Below are 20234 nucleotides of genomic sequence, written 5' to 3'. Positions count from 1 at the left end.
AGGGATTATTAGACTACCCCATACATTTCATTCTGATTATTGCTATCTGCTTGTATGCTGGTTAGATATAATTTAGGATGTTATAAAACATAAGGTCGATAAAATATATGCAGTGTGTTATTAAAATTCTGCTGAAAAGTTACATTGAAGAATTAAAATTCTATGTACTATATTATTGCATCTTACTTGTATCTTTTATTTGGAGGCTAAATTGCAACACAAATTTATCCAGTTAGGAGTCATCTTGGGACTTTTGAGAGTTTAAACAATCTTTCCAGGTCCCTCCCTCCACTTTGGGGTGTTCCACAGAAGCCAAGAACCCAGAAACCCACTCCCTTCTGCCCTTGTGTGAAGCAGACCCAGGGGCACCAAGTATTGTTTGGTGAAGCTGTTGTGCCACCTACAGCTCATTTTCAGAAGTGCACAACCTTTCCCCTCACCTGCTGTGTGCTTGAGCGTCCTCCCCTCTGATTCGCCTGTCGGTCTCCCCCTCCCCCCACCGCAGTACATGGAGATCGTGGCCCACGGGTACCTCGGCTCCGGGGAGGCGCAGCACAGCGTGGACAAGCTGGTCAACATGACGTGTAAGCGCGGTCCCGGGACGCAGCTGGCCTTCCGGGCATAGCATTTGCAGCAGGGAAGGGGGGACGCTTTGAATACTCACGGGGGTCCCCACACAGCTATGAGCTTGAGAGTCCATGCCAGCTGTTATGCTCAGTGGCAAAATGTACCCAGAGGGGAGATTTTTAAATCACAGTTCTTACCTTGAAAAACCCGATTTCATGTTTTAAAAGATTTTCATTGAGCACAAGCTTAGTTTATTTAGTGCAAGAGAGATTTCCTTCCATAAAAACAAATTTTGGTAAAAATATTTTTTGCCTCCTTCGATTTCTATTAAAATGTCAGAGACTATTCATTTTTCATCTGTAAGATTGGAGTAATAACAATACCCACTTACAAAGCTTCTCTTTTTGGAAGCTCTTCCCAGCCCACCTTCCGTGCTCCCTGGATTTGATGAGTGCACACTCCTGCTCTCGTGAGAGTGAGCCCACTTTCTTTGTGTGCACAGGACAGGACCTTAATTCTCAATTCCAGGGAGAGAGGAATCTGTGGTGAGCCTCAGGGACCAGGAAGATTCTGTGAGGCCAGCCGTTCCCCTCCACTGAGGAACCTTGCTAAGTCCATCACATGAAATCTTTATGGGGACTATCTTTGAAGAATAGGTTTCACTATGAACTTGTAATGATATTAAGGAACTCATTCAACTTTAAGTGGAAGGGAAGGTTTAATTTTCTTGCTATCTCCAAATTTTATTATTATAACAGTAATATATAATAAATACTAGTTGAGCTTGAAAGGTGATTCTTGAAGTAAAAAAAATCAACCCTGTCCCTCCTCCCTCCATTGTCCTTTTTGTGTGGCCTGTGTTCCCATTTGTCCTTCCTTTGCTTGCCCATCAGTACTTGAGACCTGAGGCTCTATGAGCACTGACCCCCTTTAAGCTTCAAATCCCTCATTGAGATATTCCATTCCTTTATAGATATTTTTCAAAAACTTGCTGCTGTCAAAGACCAAAGAGAATGGGTCACCACAAGCAGAGCCCACAAGGTGAGTGGTCCCAGAAGGAGTTCCTGCTTCAGCTTCATATGGTGGTGGTTCACATGCTAGAGTCCAGAGCCCTTGTGGTCAAGCCATGTGTAATTATAATTCTCAAGCCTGCTAACCTAGCCTAAAATTGCCAATCTCTGCTAACCTGCCTAAGGAGTAAATATAGAAACAGCAAATAAAGGTTTTCTGAAACTTTTTTCTTTGTTCTATGTCATTTAATTCTTTATTGCTTAATCAACTAAGTTTATTGCTTAATTTAAATGTTGCTTGTAAAACCTTGACTATATATAAACTGACCCTAGGTGTGTGTTTACAAATAAATAAATAAATACATATATGTGTATGTATACATATAAATACATTCCATTTGACACATGAGGTTATATTAGTTTGAACCATGTGAAATTACCCTGGTGTGTAGGTCAATTTCATATGGTTTAACTTCATAATAAGATGGTTTAGTATTATAAGCCTATGGGTCAAATACATATTTCAAGATGAATGAATGCAGGTTTAATCAAAACAGACTACATTTATATTTACAGCAAAACTATTTAGCTGGTAGCTGCCTAGAGCCAGGTTTCAATAATTTGTTGAGTTTTTATATCCCAGGAAGCCACTTTCCAGCATATATTAGAGCAAAGTTGCCTAAAATGTGTTAACACATGCTGCTCATTGTATGGGGGGGGGGTGATTCTTAGTGATAATACAGGTCAACATTTTTTATTTCAATAGCTATATATTTCACTGATATCACTTAGAATTTGAAGAACATATTTGAGTAGCATTAAGGTGTTAAGGGTGGACATGACAAAAATTGTGAAATGATATATCAGTGACTGCATTTTGAGAAATATTATGTTAGAAGACAGAAAGCAAAAAGTGAGAAAAGAAAAAGAGGAAGGGATCTGAGAAACAAAGATAATAATAGCTCCATAGAAAATGCATAAGATCATAAAGGGGAAAAACCCACATAATAGAAACCCAAAATCAGCCTAGTAGTTGTTATACAGGTCTGAATAACAGGTCTGAGCTGTTATACAGCTCTGGTCTGAAGTATGTTTGGGTGTGTGCTTTGGGGGACCCTGAGTTCTAAAAATTTAGAGGGAAAATATGTAAATTTGTAGTAATGGGAATCCCGAGAAGGTGACTGATAAGATATAGACGACTCCCAACTCAGTGATGTTACTCAGAAATTTGAGAGGCAAATGGATTGTCTGGTAGTGTTAGCATATCTTGCTTAGTTTGGGAAAAAATAACAGTCTTCAACATTTTGTTGAAAAAGTACTTTCATAATTTGGAAAGTGCCTGCCACAATGCCAATGCCCAACTCAGAATGAGTGCTCAGTGACTGGTCGCTACCAGAAGACAGAGAGCAGACAGCGTGGGCACTTGGAAGTAGAGGGCCATGTATCGTGGTCCCTTTGCTTCCTGTCCTGGGCAAGTAATGCTTACAAGGAGCTCGTCTGAAGAGGGGGTGGATGCCTGCCCCTTAAGAACTGGGGATTGTGAATGTTTAACAAATTTTGAGGTTAAGCCTCTATGATCTTTAGAAGGAAACATACTGTTCAAGAAGCTTGTAGTACTTACATAATTAAACCTTATTTTACTTCATTTTTCAGACATTAGTAAATTTACTCAGTGCCCGAGATACTAACGTTCTGTTGGGTGCCCTTCTGGCTGTGGCTAGTTTAGCTGAAAGGTGAGTGTATTTTAATAAGTTCTGCTGCTTTAGCAACTCAGATGGAAGAAATGCAAAATAGATCAGTTTCTCTATTTATTTTGTCATCTACTTAGTTAAAATTTGTGAAAAATAAACATGAAGTACCATAACTATACTGAAAAGGATCCGGGATAGAAAAGCATCATTTTAGAATTTAAGTTGGAGCAGCAAAGCAGTTTAAAATTTTCTTTTTTTTTCCCTGACTAGAAATATTTACCTAGTTTTTTCATCCAACCCTCAGTTACTTCTACTTTCAAAATTACACAATATGTCTTGGAAGTTGAATCTCCCTGACTTGTTTTCTTCATTCTCTCCCCTATTTATATTTTAACATTTTCAAATATTTTTGCCCTTTAAAAAATTCTAGATAACCCCTACAGATGTTATGATTATTTTAAATTAAAAAGCTTTAAATATGTTTTTATACCAGTAAGTGGATCACTGCTTTTTTGTTTTTTGGGTTTTTTTCCAACTTAATTGAGGACTAATTGACAAATATAATTTTATGTATTTGAAGTGTACAACATAATGATTTGATACACATATACACTGTGGAATGATTACCAAGTCAAGATAATTAATACATCCATCACCTCTCATAGTTAACTCTTTTTTTTGGTTTTGTGACGAGAACATGTAAGATCTCTCAGCAACTTTCAAGTGCACAACCCCATATTATTAACTGTAGTTGCTGTGCTGCACATTGGATCCTTAGTGCTCATTCTTCTTATAACTGAAAGTTTGTACCCTTTAACCTACATCTCCCTGTTTCCCCCTACTTCCAGCCCCTAGTAAACACCCTCCATTCTATTCTGTTTCTATGTAGTCGGTTTTGTTTGTTTATTTTAGATTCCACATATAAGTGATACCGTATGGTAGTTGCCCTTCTCTGTTTGGCTTATTTCATTTAACAGATTGTTCTCTAGGTTCATCCATATTGTCACAAATGACAGGACTTTTTATGGCTGAACAATATTCAATTATAACTATATATAAATATTCAATTATATATATAAATATGTATATCACATTTTCTTTAACCACTTCATCTATCAAAGGATATATAAGGTCATTTCTATATCTTGGCTACTGTGAGTAACGCTGATCATTGCTTTTTTGTGAACAGCATATGATTCCCTTTCTCCAAAGGAAATCATGTTATCATCATACTGTTATTAAACAAATTTAAATTTATGACATATAATACTTATTGAATGTCGGAGTTTAATGTAGCCCTGCCCCATAGAGCTACATTGCATTTTGTTTCTCCTCCTGGGATAATATGAGGGCTAAGATATTAAATACATGGATATGGTAAAATACATTTTTCATAGTTACTAATACTTTTCAATTTGTAGTCCAGAATGTAGGGAGAAAATAAGTGAACTCAACATTGTAGAAAATCTGCTGATGATTTTACATGAATATGACTTGCTTTCCAAAAGGTAGGACTGCTAACAGGGGAAAATGACAGTGTCTGACATTTAATGAAAATGATTATTATTATTTTACTTATGTTATTTACATTGTTAACTGAATATCATGCGTCAACTTGGCATTTATCTTCTATTTAAGTTTATATAAAGTAACCAATAGCAAAGAGATATATCGATTTGTCTCTGGTCCTGCTTTACTTCTAGAACTGGTCATAGATTTGAAATATATAAATCTCATGATTACATCTTTAATATTTTTTATTACATTTATTTACATCCTGTCTCCTTAAGGAAAGAAACTCTGAGGTGGCTCTACTTTCAGTAATTTCAGATTGTGTGTTGAATAAGTGATTAGATTCCTAAAATCTATTTTGCTTAAGGCAAGTAAAATACATTAAGATAGCTACTGACTTATTTCATGACCAAAACAGAATCTAGAGTAAAATGAACTCATTTTCACTTGAACTACCTATTGCCCTAAAAACTTACTGTATCCAGATATTTATTAGATTACCTGCATTATATGATATTTAGTCGAGTAAGTCATAATTTTCTAAAGAGGCAAATAGTTAACAGAAATCCCAAGCAATAAAACACTGACATTTAACTCATAGTAAATCCCTTGAATTCTTCATCTAAGCCAATTTAACCCTCTTTTACAAACTATACTTAGACTTGGTTGTCTGAATTGATTCACCCAATAGCCTCTGCACAGGTGTTGGAAAACCAAAGATGAATAAGATATGGTTGCATGGTGTAGGAGAGGGGCAGACACACAAATCATCAGTTTCACCACAACATTGTAGGTGGTGTGGTCAGTCGATGCACAGGATAGATACCCTGAGGGCATGGAGCAGCACCTCCAATCAGAGCGAGGGGTCATGCCAAGTCTCCTAAAAGAAGGAGCAGTTGTCTAGGCAGAGGAAGAGAGCAAGTGAAAACAGAATATGCTCCCACCTGGAGGCCTGCAGTGCTGTGTGAGAGAGGAGCGTGCATGGGTGGGCGCAGCTACAGCAGAGTGCAGGAGGTAGGCTGCCAGAAAACTAGTTAGATAAGTTGGCTTATAAGTTAGATAATAAGTTAGATAAGTTAGAAATAGAGCTAATTTTGATAAGTTAGAAATAGAGCTAATTTTGGCCAGGCCTTCTACATGCCAGGCCCTGCTCTAAGCACTTTTGTGTTTTAACTTGTTTGATCTACAATTCTCTTTCTATATTTTATAGATGAGATACCTTTAGCGAGGTCATGATGGGCTCTTTGTGCCTAGTAGTGTGGTTTTTATCATGAACATGGAGACTCACAGATTTTAATCATGATCAGATTGATTTTGTGGGGACAGTTATTCTGATTGCAGTGTGTGGAGTGTGGAATTTAGCCACACAATGAGATCCACTTAGAACAAGGAGGGTATTTTTGGTGTAGAAAGTTTGAGAAGGTGAAGAGTACTGTCTACCAAAGAACATATGTCAGAGCATAAAAGTTTGGGAGGGAGAGGAGCCATGGAAAATTAGCTCAGGGAAAGGAATTGTGAAGCAGGATGAGAATGGAAATATTGGCGAGCAGAGTGACAGAGAAGCTTATATCTTGAGCATAATCGAGGCTCAAAAGGATGGAGGGGCAGTGGGTTTAGCTAGCTGCAGGACTCACAGAAGAATTAACCCCAGTGCTTGCCCAAAGGCTCTCCACTGGTTGGAGAAGAAGGGAGTGTCTTGGAGGATTCCCAGTCTTTGGCTTGGAAATTGAAAAGACTGTGGTGTCCTGAGTCCAGATCAGGGACATAAATGGAAGGGCTGATTTGGGGAGGAGGATAATGACTGAGTTTAGAAAGAGTGGGGTTAGTGCCTGTGGAACAGTTAAGTGACTGCTGGAACCTCTATAGGTTTGGAGTGATGCCTGGGCTGAGATCACAGTGCCAGGGTAGAGGGAGTGTTTGAAGCCATAGGAATAAATAACACCATCCAGGAAGAGTGTTCAGAGTGTGAGCCTGGAGGATTCAGGACAGCTCTATGAAACGTCTATAATCATAATGTTTCAGAGCTTAGTTGAACCTTATGTCTTATGCCATCATTATCTTTATTTTACTCTCCAGATATTCACTGAGCACTTTGCATTTAATTTCCCTGGATCATAGTGTTTTTGCCATCAGGTATTAATGTCTTATTTTTGCAATCACATAGTAAGTTTCTGAAGACTAGGATAAAGCTTTTATATTTCTTTTGTCTTGAGCATAATTCAGGTCCCATTGTATGTACTTGATGCCTGTTTGCTCGTTAGTAGGTTTTTAGCCAGACTAATGGGGATACCATGAGGATATGACTTAGAAAGTGGTCCAGAAACTATGACCTGCAGGCTAAATTTGGCTCCCTGCCTGTTTTTGTGAATAAAGATTTATTGGCACACAGCCATGCCCATTGGTTTTCATGTGTTGTCTGTGGCTGCTTTTGCACATGTTGGCATGGCTGGGTACTCATGACAGAGACTGTATGGCCCATAGAGCTGCAAACACTTGGCTGTGATCCAGCCCTCTACAGAGAACATGAGCTGACTGTGACATAGAGCCTGTTAGCGCGACCGTCCGTGCATGTCGGCAGCTCCGTGTGAATCAAGTCAAGCCACCACTGAGCTGAGTCTCCCCTCCCGCCCATCCCTCGCAGGCTCTCGGCTGAGCTGCTGCGCCTGCTCTGTGCCGAGCGCCAGGTGAGAGAGCAGGTGAAGCTCTACGAGGGTGTCCCCATCCTCCTCAGCTTGCTGCACTCAGACCACCTACAGCTGCTGTGGAGCGTCGTCTGGATCCTGGTTCAGATTTGTGAGGACCCTGAGATCAGTGTGGAAATTTGCATTTGGGGAGGCATCAAGCAGCTTCTTCATATTTTACGAGGGTGAGTCAGAGTAGGCTTTGGCCTGCTTCACTCTGGCTGATGAAGGCTGGGGTCTCAGCTGTTCGAGGGCAGGGTGGGCATGTGCTCAGCTGGCTCCCTCCCATTCTTTGGTCATTCATGTTCTACAGAGTCATTTTTACTTGTTGCAAACAGGCTCTAAATCAATGTCAGGAGCGTTCATCTTTTCAGCTCCTTGGGAGCCCTGACATATTTTTTGAATCACCAGCCTGCATTAAAGTAACGGATGTATGATCCTTAGTTAAAATAGGGGGAAATACGGTTATTCAAATGATTCCATGTTACTGACCCTGGGCCAGTTGCTCCTCTTTTCTCTCTAATCTCCGTGGCAGTGCTCTGAGGTGGATTAAGACCTTGTTGTCTCTCTTTTAAAAGTAGAATCTGGGGCTTCCCTGGTGGCGCAGTGGTTGAGAGTCCGCCTGCTGATGCAGGGGACACGGGTTCGTGGCCCGGTCCGGGAAGATTCCGCATGCTGCAGAGCGGCTGGGCCTGTGAGCCATGGCCGCTGAGCCTGTGCTCCACAACGGGAGAGGCCACAACAGTGAGAGGCCCGCGTACCGCAAAAAAAAAAAAACAAAAAAAAGAATCTGGTGGTATTCAAAGCCATAAATCTGGGGAAGGAATGGCTTGTTAAAATAGTTTCAAACTGAAATTCTCTTGAATTATGTTGCAAAAATTATAACAATAACAAAAAATAGTAGATATGGTATTGTATTACAAGTATTGAAGTATTGAATAACAATATTACTGGTACCACCAATGGGAAGGATCTATTACCTAAAATTATTATAGAGCATAATTCATCCCCCTAGGTGCTGAATCAAAGTTGAAAAGGATTATATCTGCCTGGAAAAAGATCACAGTTATCTGTAGTATGTAAATAAAGTTCATTCTAATAAAAGCAGAGTAACATCAATTTTAATATGACTTGTTATCAAATCAATATTATTCAGACTTTGTGCTTATTGTGCCTGATAACTTGATATTGTGGAGCTATGTGTCATCAGCTCCATTCTCTGAAGGAACTTTCCAAAGCATAAGAACAGACTAGAGATATGAACCGTGACTTTGTTAACAATTTCTGTCATTACCAAAACCAAGGAAATAATGTGTAGACTGTTAACAATCTACTTGCTTTTATGAATATCACATAAAAATCTCAAGTACTTTAAAGTATAAATTATAAATCTTTCGTTAGTATTGTGGCATAATGAGCTAGCCCCACAGTCAAAGTAATTATGATTGCAAGGGTTTTTTTCCACTTGAGTTTATAGGATGATGGTGGTGGTTATTTTTGTCCATCATACGTATTACAGTGGCTGTGGGTAGCCCTCGTGGAGAGCAGCTATTTTCTTGATGATAAAATTAAATTATATAATAGTTAAGCAATACTTCAAGGGCAAAACCTGCCTTTTGACAACATAGAACTGAGTTTAATATAAGGTACTAGTTTTCCCCTTTTGGAGGAACCATTCTTGATAGAAAAGAGTTCTTTCACATCTAAAGAGTAATTTTCCCAGTCCACTTCTATGGTACAATGTTAGAAATGTCTTCCCTGGGAAGAAGATGTATGTCAATACTTACTCTATATTAAATATGGCTCAGTGCTCTGGGAGAATTTATTACACCAGCTGTGTAAACAATATCCTTTCAGAGATGGGCTGCCTGGAGCTGGTACAAGGGGTGAGGTTGCCAGGTTGTCTGCTGGCTTGAGTATGAACAGCCTCTGTTGTCAAGGTGGTTTATAGGAAATCTGTTCACGCCCATTCACCTGCAGTCCCAAACTCAAAGGCAGTTACTAAAAGGTTACATACTCTTGATCAGATAGAGTGATCCCTAAAATTCAAGTTTTAACATAATTAAAGATCATTGACTGCAACTATTCCATTACCTTCCCTATGCTCCCCGAAAGAAGGGCAGAGGGCCCAGATGACACAGGAGGGAGGCCAGGGAGACTCCATCCACTTTACGTTTGGGTATATAGAAATCTACATAGAGCTGCTGCCATAAAAATAAATGCATGAAAAAACATGGCAACCATGTAAAACAGAAGGGAACAAAGCAGATAAAGACAGACGAATGATCTATTGTGGAAGATGTTGCACTAAGTAAACAGAAAAACAAATGCTTTATTTTATCAAAGACATTAAACAGAACATGAAGTTTATGAAATGAGATTAAAGATGAGATGATAGGGTAGTAAAAAGGAGAATAGAATGATTGTGAAGCTGGGAAAGAAGATGAGGACTGAACAACATGCAGAGACTGAGTACCAGAAAGAATGTGGAGTTAGTGAAAGGAAGGGCGTGCTTGAAAACTTACACACGATGCAGAGGAGGAAGACAAGGGAATAAGAACAACATAAAATGAAGGATATGGCCTGCAGAAGATGGGTTCTCAACACGTGGATAATTGATATCCCTAAGGTAGAGAACAAAACAAAAGGAAATTTTGGAAAGCCTCAATCATCTAATAGAAGAGAACTTTCCTAAAATAAAAGAAGATTGGAATTTAATGGAAAAAGACAAAACTCAGAATGATGAAGACTGAGATGTATTCAAGTAAATGGCAGAAGAATAGAGTTCAAAACAAAGGCAGCCATGTGCAAAATAGAGAGATGACTCCTACCTCACACTTCACACAAAAATCATGTCTGAGTGGATTGGAAGGTCACACAGGAGAAAACTTTATGACCTGGGGAGGCAAAGATTTATAAAACGGGAATCAGAAAGCACTGACCATGAACTACCATTGATAAATTGGTCTGTGCATTAACTTTTCTTTTTCAGGGACAGAAATTTTGTTTCTGATCGTTCCTCCATTGGAAGCCTGTCTAGTGCCAATGCGGCAGGCCAAATCCAGCAGCTTCATTTGTCAGAAGATTTCAGCCCTCGGGAAATACAAGAAAATACTTTCTCTCTTCAAGCAGGTATTTATATCATATTATTATGTTTCATTATTTGATACTGTTTAACCTTGTATTATTCTATTATAAAATTATAATGATATATTAATTATATTTATAACTTAAAAAATGTGAAGTTAAATTCATGTGGATGCCTGAAACTTCTTGGTACCAGTGTTGGACTTGCAGGTTAAAGACACCCCAAACTTTCCTCTGCTTGCCAAGTTCTGTGGCCTAACCTGTTAGCCCTCTAAAGTAGTTCATACTCGGATTATAAGGGTTAATTTGGATAATATATTTAAAGTACGCACTATTTACCTGACCATTGTCCATGTACATTGAGCACGTGCTCCACACAGGGCACATGTTGGGTATGGGGCTGACGGTGCCTGCCCCCCCCACTCCATGCACAGCGGGGTGCATTAGGGGTGCCCCACAGGCTGCCATGAGGTGTGCATGCATGTGAGCTACACGAAGAAGAAAGGTACCAGCCAGCACAACTCAGGTGCCTTTCTCCCAGAGACGTGCCAGAGGGAAAATTAGTGTTTTTTGAGGAATGTCTCTGCCAACAAAATTCTCTGAGGCAGGGAGCGAGATTGCTGATGTGCAAGTGCCGCCATGGCCACGACAGACACGGCATTTGGTGGTTTTCGTTGCAGCCTGCTGTGCGGCCCTCACGGAACTGGTGCTCGACGACACCAACGCCCACCAGGTGGTTCAGGTGAGAGGACAGGGTGCCAGGACCTGTCACGATGGAGGGAGCCCACCTCAGGTGACACCTGTATCCTGGAACATGGCTTAAAAATATTGTAATATGTCTTATTTAACATTTAGAATTCCATTTTATATTCTTGTCCTTCCTCTTTTAACTCAGCTTAAAAAGAACTGCCATGTAGGTAACTGATGGTGTTTATTCCCAATATTACGTGCAGTCTATTTCATTTTCTTTATCTTTTTTTTTAAAGCTACTCTGAATTGTTTTCTGTTTTTACATCTTTATTGGAGTATAATTGCTTTACAATGGTGTGTTAGTTTCTGCTTTATAACAAAGTGAATCAGTTATACATATACATATGTTCCCATATCTCCTCCCTCTTGCGTCTCCCTCCCTCCCACCCTCCCTATCTCATCCATCCAGGTGGTCACAAAACACCGAGCTGATCTCCCTGTGCTATGCGGCTGCGTCCCACTAGCTATCTATTTTACGTTTGGTAGTGTATATATGTCCATGCCACTCTCTCACTTTGTCACAGCTTACCCTTCCCCCTCGCCATATCCTCAAGTCCCTTCTCTAGTAGATCTGTGTCTTTATTCCCATCTTACCCCTAGGTTCTTCATGACATTTTTTTTCTTATATTCCATATATATGTGTTAGCATACTGTATTTGTCTTTCTCTTTCTGACTTACTTCACTCTGTATGACAGACTCTAGGTCCATCCACCTCACTGCAAATAACTCAATTTCGTTTCTTTTTATGGCTGAGTAATAATATTCCATTGCATATACCTGCCACATCTTCTTTATCCATTCATCCGATGATGGACACTTATGTTGTTTCCATCTCCTGGCTATTGTAAATAGAGCTGCAATGAACATTTTGGTACATGACTCTTTTTGAATTATGTTTTTCTCAGGGTATATGCCCAGTAGTGGGATTGACACATGAAAGAATGCTCAACATCATTAATCATTAGAGAAATGCAAATCAAAACTACAATGAGATATCATCTCACATCGGTCACAATGGCAATCATCAAAATATCTAGAAACAATAAATGCTGGAGAGGGTGCGGAGAAAAGGGATCACTCTTGCACTGCTGGTGGGAATGTGAATTGGTACAGCCACTATGGAGGTTCCTTAAAAAACTACAAATAGAACTACCATATGACCCAGTATTCTGAATTGTTTTAATTTAATTGTTTTAATTCCTATGGGGCATAGGACACCATGAGTTAAGGATAGCAGTCACTTTAAGAGGACATGAAGTTATTCAGCTAGAGGTGATTAAAACACACCAAACAAAATATTTATTGCCAGGAAACTGATTTCACAGAGCACACAAAGCATAATTCATTAACCAATTCACTACATATACAGTCATATGTGTGTGTGTGTGTGTGTGTGTGTGAATACACACATTTGTATACAACCCTATTCTATTATAAAAGTTATTTCCTGCTTGTTGAATTTTACAGAGAAAAGGTTTTTTTGTTCAGTACATCAACTTAAAAATACATAAATTCATAAAGTTAGTAACGGATCATGTCAGCAGTGATCAGAGTCCCTGGGGAAGCTCAGCAGGTCAGGGTGGCTGCTGAGGCAGGGGGAGGCTCAGTCCTGTTATCATTGCTTGCTGTCTTGGCCTCTGGAAAAATATTTAGCCTAAGTTTTGACTTTGTCATGTATAAAACAAGGAAATTACAGACTAATTCACAGAACAGCTATGAAGACTAAATGTAATAAGGCAGGTAAAGCTCTTCACAGTTATAATATAAATGCCCACATAGAGTAGAGTTCAGTAAATTATGTATTTAATAGATAATAAAAAATGTAGCAATAAGGTAATACTTTTTGTTCATTCCCCCATGTCTGTATTTGTATTAGAATAAGGCTAGAAAGATGTTAACCGTTTATACAAATAACTTTCATTTTTAAAAATCTATGATTTTTCTCTTATTTTTCTATCTTCTTTTCTATACTAGTTTATCTACATGTATTGTTTAACAAAACAATAAAGGGAGAAATATTTCATAATTAGATATTTAAAATGCAAAATATAAAGGCATTTGGATCCCTTTACTGCCCCCTTTTTTTGCCCCCTACTCTTTGTTTTTAAAGTATTTAAATCACTTTTAATTGATATACTTTGTTATTTATAATCTTTAACGACAGTTGAGATTTTATGATGTGGTTATAGTCGTTGATGTTTAAAAGTATTACACTGACATTTTTAGTATTGTCCTGTAATATTTACTCCTGATTCCAAAATTATACTAACATTTCTTCTTTAATATTTTAAAATTGTTCCTTCCTTCTTTATGCTGTGTATCTCCATAGCATTGTTGCTGGTCACTGATAACATGGCATCTTTATTCTTCCAGGAAAATGGTATATATACAATAGCAAAATTAATTTTACGAAATAAACAAAAGAATGCAGCAAAAACTAATCTATTACAGGTAATAAACATATCCATTATTCTTTAACATCAAGTTACTGGAATCTGGGGAAATTTTGGTAATATAATCTATGAATTTTAGAATTTTTAGGTTAGCACTGGTCCCCTGTACTGACCGAGAGGGAAGAATATCTGGTGAGGGAGGCTGGCATGGAAACAAATGCTGTTAAAACAATGTAGAGGGGCTTCCCTGGTGGCACAGTGGTTGAGAGTCTGCCTGCCGATGCAGGGGACACGGGTTCATGCGCCGGTCCGGGAAGATCCCACATGCCGCGGAGCGGCTAGGCCCATGAGCCATGGCCACTGAGCCTGCGTATCTGGAGCCTGTGCTCTGCAACGGGAAAGGCCACAACAGTGAGAGGCCCACATACGGCAAAAAAAAAAAAAAACCCAAAAAACAATGTAGAAGGCTTAACAGTAGTTTCTCTGTAGGGATTTAGGTGATTTTATTTAGACATTTCTTTGCTTATCTGTAAGTTCTATGTTTTAAAAACATTGCTTGTGTATCAAAATAATACTACGGGGAAAATTATGTGCCATCTTTAAGCACGGACCACAGTCAGTAGCATTTCACCTTTACAAAGGCAAACCTGTAAAATGGATCTTGATGGATGAGCTGGTGCTGGTCAGGTGAGTAAAGGGATAGAAGTGGGCACCCATGATATCTGCTCCAGGGCGGACGGGCATCCGCACAGAGAGAAGAGCGTGGACAAAGGACAGGAGCCTGGCAGCTTAGAGTGTGCTTAGGCTGCTCAGTGGGGTGGATGTGGGGTGTGGGGTAGAGGGAGTACCTTAGGACAGCGGTCCCCAACCTTTCTGGCACCAGAGACTGGTTTTGTGGAAGACACGTTTTCCATGGATGGGAGCGGGGGTGGGGGCAGAATTCAGGCAGTAATGGGAGCGATGGGGAGCGATGGGGAGTGGCAGATGAAGCTTTGCTCGCTCACCTGCTGCTCACCTCCTGCTGTGCGGTCCAGTTCCTAACAGGCCACGGACCAGTACCGGTCCATGGTCCAGGTGTTGGGGACCCCTACCTTATGAGATGAGGCCTGGAAGGTAAGAAGGGGCCACATTATGCAGGGTTCTATGTGCTTTTTTGAGGAGTGGACACCAGGGGGCAAGTGTCCCCAAAGACATTGGCATGATAAAATCAATTTAAAGTAAGCCTTTGCAGTAGCTGCAGCTTATCTCTTTTTCAAGTCGTTAGAACAGGAAGTAAAAAACAACATTTGCCTTCAATCTGATTTAAGAGCTTTCAGCCAGAATGATGGTCAAACCTAGCAGAGAATTTTTGGTGGTATCTGTGGGCTGGCAGGCAGAGATTTTGGAGAGCTACCACTGAGAACACACAGGCGTGGGACTTACTTCTCTAGTACAGCACTGATGCATGACACTGTGCTGGACCATGGTAAAGTACACTCCCTCCTGCACATGTATTCTGTTAAGCCAGTAGAGGCTTTTAAAGAATATGTATGGAAATTCTTTCAAGGCACATGCATGTTCCTTGCTTCTCACAGTCTCCACTGCTTTCTCACCAGTCTCCTTCGTGTGGTCTTGTTATCTGCCTGGCTTCTCCAGACAGTTTTGTTTGTGACCCTTCTATATTCAGATCACTAATTTCATGAAATGATTCCAGATTCGAATTCAGCAGACCCTGGTCACCCCAGTGGTGGCCTATTGTACAGGTACAGCTGCAAGCCTGGGGCTCTCTCTTTTTTCTCAGCACTGCAAAATGTCCAGTGTTTATTTTTCTTTGTTAAAGTCTCACAGGCCTCTTTCTGAGTGTTCTCAGGAGTTACTGTAGATGGTTCTATCTGGGGAATGCTTTAGACCTTACTCAAGAGACCAATTTGTCAAGTTTGAGTCCAGTGTGCCTGTGGCTATTTTTATGTCATTATTTCTAGTGTTTATTTTCTCAGAGAAACTATATAAATACTGAGGCATACATAGCAGGCTAGAAAGAAAATAAACCTTGAGCTCCTGGAAATCTTGGGACATTTGGTTTTCTCGGCGTAGGAGTTTTATTTCTTGTCTCTCTGCTCCTTCTGTACTTTCTAGAAAGGAACTAATGACAGGCACTGAGTGAAACAAGGCCCAGATCCCTAGCCTTCCACAACGCAAATACTTTTTAAACATGAGAACTGGCCCAGGTGTTGATGTTGTCTGTTTTCAGTTACAAGCTGTGGCTCCCACAGAGACCAGCCACACTCACTAAAAAGCCACGTTAATGTTCACTTCATGATCATGCTATCCTGAAAATGTTTTACTTTGTTCAGCTACCATTTGAGAATCATATATCCTTTTATTTCCAGTGTTATGCTTTCAGAGCCTTGAGGTTTCTCTTCAGTATGGAAAGAAACAGACCACTCTTTAAAAGGTATGAGCTTAGAGAAATTTAAGTGATCAGTGGTCATTAGAGTCAACTGTTTTCATGTACCTGATTTAGATGCAAACAGTAAGAGAATAAAGAGTCAGTATGCAAAACATGTGCCTTCAGATTTCTTAAAATCCACAGATAATACTGAGCAGCCCTAGTGATATCTTAACTCTGAAAATTCACAAAATGATGAGGAAAGCACATGAATCACATCAACACAACTCTTTTAATTACATGTAACTGCTATGGTTTTTAGTTTTTCTTTTTTAAGACATTAACATTTTTAATGGATGAAATAAAAATATGTGCTTGTTTTTGCCCATTCAGAAATGTCCAAAGTTGATCTAGTCATTTCCTTTTAATCAATAGAAAAGAAAGTATTTGTCTGGATGTCCTTAACAGTATAGGAACCCATTTGAAGGGGAGGAGGCTGGATGTTCCTGGATCAGAAGGTTGTGTGGTGAGCATGACAGAAAAACCACCACCTTGGGAAGCAGACCGTGGTTACCTACAGGTGTGGTCTGCGTGCCATAGAGGTGGCAGGTTAGCCAAATCGTAGGCCCAAGTTCTTACTAGAATTTTATTGATAAGGCAAAATGGAAATAAAATCTTGAGTTAATATAACATCTTTTGTTTGGAAGAATGGGGCATTTTATGTTTTTATTTTATTTCTATATAACAGTTGAATTTAGGGGAAGAAAAGGAAGTATTCGTTATTCATTATAACCTTTCATTTCAAGGCCCTAAATCATCCACATCAGTGGACTTAAAGATTTTAATAAACCTAAACCCTTGAAACCAGTAGCTTGGAAATGATGCATAAATCTCTTCATTTTTTAAATTCACCTGTATTTTAATTTTATTTTCATGAGGACTAAATCAAATTGTATTTGTGAAAGTGCTCTGTGCTCAATAAACAACCAATAAACATTCATTCCTAGTATATTTAATACTACACCCCCAAATGTCTTACAAATAAGATTTTTGTAAAATCTGTATCATATCTTATTGTAGCAAAAAACATATAACATGACATCTACCCTCTTAAATTTTTGTGTGCAATACAGTGTTCTTAACTATAAGCACAGTGTCATACAGTAGATCTCTGGAACTTTCCTTTCCAATTGTTTTTCCTTACCTCTTAAGAACTGTGTCTCTAGTTTATTTTCATGAGATAAGTTGGTGAGTATTATTCCCCCATTTGTTGGCAGTGTATTTAATGTAATTTACCTATAAGTGAGCCAGGTCCAAAAGGGAAGGAATGGGCCAGAGTTTCCAACTCCTATAGGAAGTATGTGTGTGTATTTTTCTCTGTAGACTTTTCCCCACCGACTTGTTTGAGATCTTCATTGACATAGGACATTATGTTCGTGATATCAGTGCTTATGAAGAATTAGTATCAAAGTTGAATTTATTAGTGGTAAGTCTTGAGCTTTAAATATTTTGTCAGGCTGCTATGCAGTTAGGATGCAGTTATCATAGCAACCCATTTCCTTTTCATTTTTTGGTTAGGAGGATGAACTGAAGCAAATTGCTGAAAATATTGAAAGCATTAATCAGAATAAAGCTCCTTCGAAATATATAGGCAACTATGCAGTTTTGGATCATCTTGGAAGTGGAGCTTTTGGCTGTGTTTACAAGGTGACCTTGCCCTTGAACAACATTTCCAATGTTCCCAAACAAACTGCATGTCTCCCTGCACACCCACACACAAGTGAATTGGAGCCCTTGTCAGTGAACAAATAGATATAAAAATTAGAATGGTTGTTTCTGTACAACAGATAGCTGCACTGATGTTGTCTTACCTTAGCTCTCAGCTCTAGAAGTTGGTCACTGACCTTTGAAGAAAAAAGCTGTCACTAATCTCTCATACAAATAGTCAAAATGGTTTGTCCCAATGCATGACACATTCTCCAAGTTCACACCAGTGTTTCTGTATGTACCAAGTAAAATCCTATGAAATATTGCAGACTGATCCAGGATATACCAATTTTTTTGAGGTGAGCTTAGTGTAAATACAAATTTACTTTTTAAAGATATATGACTTATTTAGATGATTTGGCTTAATCATGTGACCTTATTAATCTAATCACTTTCTTCCCCTCTCTACTCCCAAACCATTCTTTTTTTTTTTTTTTTTGTCTCCTTTATTTTAGGTTAGAAAGCATAGTGGTCAAAATCTTTTAGCAATGAAAGAAGTCAATTTACATAACCCAGCATTTGGAAAGGATAAAAAAGATCGAGACAGCAGTGTAAGGAATATTGTTTCTGAATTAACCATAATTAAAGAGCAGGTAAATGCTTTTGTTTATGAAGACGGTTTCCTTAAATAAATGTCATCAAAAAAAGTAGAATTCATGTGCTGTCCTTGTCCATGCTGTGTAAGAACTGGTTCTGTTTAATATAATTGGCATTGAGGTGATATCAATCACCAGGTTTTCTCCTAAGGCTTGACACTGAACCATAGACATAACTATATCAGGGCCAGGGATGCAGAACAATTGAGTTCACAGCACAGAGAGTATTATATATGAGAAAGCATATTCGTTTCCTTCTTATTATATTGTAGAATATTTGGTTACTTTGTTACATGCATAAGAATATGACTAAGACTTCCCTGACTTTTGTCAAATGGAACCAAGTTGTTAACGTTCCTCAGATATGGCTTATGTAATCTAAAATGTGAATTTTCAAGATGGGTTATTATTTATTGACAGAAGCAAAACATTCTAACATAATGTTCACAACTCATGTATCATTATGAAGGTTTGTTTCAGGAAAAAGAATAAACGTGTCAGAGAGAAATGGGAATTCTTTTTGTGATCAAAGAACACATTGGTTTTTTTTCAACTTTCTTTATTTATACATTCATTATGAATACTGTTTGTCTGTAACTCCTGGGGAGACCTATCAGTTCATGGCTCTTTGTTTTCAAATAGTTAAATTTGCATAGCATCTGTGCTAGGACATAACCATAAATATGAAGATCTTTATTCATTGAAATCTCTAGTTCCACTCCAATTTATAATTTACAGTAAATATCATTAATAGGTTGTTTTATAGTTGACTTTTATGTACAAAGAGATTAGATTTTGAAAAGTTAGTGTTTGCTCATATTCCAACACTCTAGCCTTGGGTGGTGTGCTGTTTCATAGCACAAGGCTAGAGCATGGCTTTTGCCCTAGGCTGGTCTAATATCTTCATTTGAACCCAAATCTGGATGTAGTCCTGGCCAGTGAGCTAGGTCTAGAATATGGTTCTATTGCTTACCTAGTTCCATATTGTTTAAAATCTGCTGGCCATTTGCTAGTTGATGAGGTAGACTATTGGTTTTAGTATATTTTCTAAGAAAAGAAAGTGTCAGGGTGGGGCCATATAAGAGACCTCTGCTTGAACTTTGAGGGAGCTCAAAATTGTAGAACTGTGCTTGCACCACGGGCTTAAACCAATGAAAGGACAGTAAATTGAGGTCAAAAAGGAGGAGGTAATGGCAGACAGAAGTGAGAGAAATGGGACTAGAAAGGGAGAGTGTATTTGTTAATATTAAAATTAAGCTGCAGTAACAAAGAAGCCCCAAAGTGCATGGGCTTGAAGGAGAGGTCTCACCGTGCAATGGGTTTTGTCTTCCTGTGAGTCCAGGGTGTGGTGCTCTGCTCCATGAGGTCACACAGGGATGCCCACTCTTCCTCTCCCATTGCACCTGCCAAGGCACATTTATATCTGCTGGTGCACCCGGCGTTTTGGGTTCAGACACAGGATTCCCCTCACACTCCACTGGGGAGAACTCAGGGATGAGCCCCTTGAGGCTGTGAGAGAGACTGAGAGGTGTGATCTGTGATGGAGAAGCACATCCTGCTACAAGTCGATGGAGTGGAGGAGTGTGAGAGCAGATTTTTGGTGGACAACCAGTAGACTCTCCTTCAAAAGAAGGCAAGAAGAAAGGCCAGAAAGAGATGCAAGCCATTTATGATGTACCAGTGACTATTCTGAGATAAAACAAATTTCAGTTTACTTAGAAACTCAAATTGTAAATAAACAACCACAAAAATTTAGTATTCTTGTAGAAAAGTATTATGTTATTATTATGTTATTAGAAGATGTGGCACAT

General features: G+C 39.1%; 1 protein-coding gene across 17 annotated transcripts in view; it reads left to right on the top strand.

Moving 5' to 3' along the window:
- The window catches only part of NEK10 (NIMA related kinase 10), a 315567-nt gene that overhangs the window by 55227 nt on the left and 240106 nt on the right, over window positions 1–20234 (top strand). For 11 of the 17 annotated variants that reach the window (XM_079933110.1, XM_079933115.1, XM_079933109.1 and 8 more), the window contains 12 exons: window positions 506–584; window positions 1541–1608; window positions 3231–3310; window positions 4690–4776; window positions 7422–7646; window positions 10454–10593; window positions 11229–11290; window positions 13673–13750; window positions 16062–16126; window positions 17444–17546; window positions 17639–17767; window positions 18283–18420. In XM_079933110.1, coding sequence (XP_079789236.1) covers window positions 506–584; window positions 1541–1608; window positions 3231–3310; window positions 4690–4776; window positions 7422–7646; window positions 10454–10593; window positions 11229–11290; window positions 13673–13750; window positions 16062–16126; window positions 17444–17546; window positions 17639–17767; window positions 18283–18420 — 1254 coding nt within the window. Of the gene's footprint in view, window positions 1–505; window positions 585–1540; window positions 1609–3230; window positions 3311–4689; window positions 4777–7421; window positions 7647–10453; window positions 10594–11228; window positions 11291–13672; window positions 13751–16061; window positions 16127–17443; window positions 17547–17638; window positions 17768–18282; window positions 18421–20234 lie in introns of those variants that run through there. The other 6 variants (XM_079933113.1, XM_079933112.1, XM_079933103.1 and 3 more) reach the window with 6 other exon arrangements.

This window comes from Stenella coeruleoalba, assembly GCF_951394435.1.
Source record: "Stenella coeruleoalba genome assembly, chromosome: 10".
Taxonomy (NCBI): domain Eukaryota; kingdom Metazoa; phylum Chordata; class Mammalia; order Artiodactyla; family Delphinidae; genus Stenella; species Stenella coeruleoalba.
The sequence above is the reverse complement of the archived record's forward strand: the minus strand, read 5'-3'. Positions and strand labels throughout refer to the sequence as shown.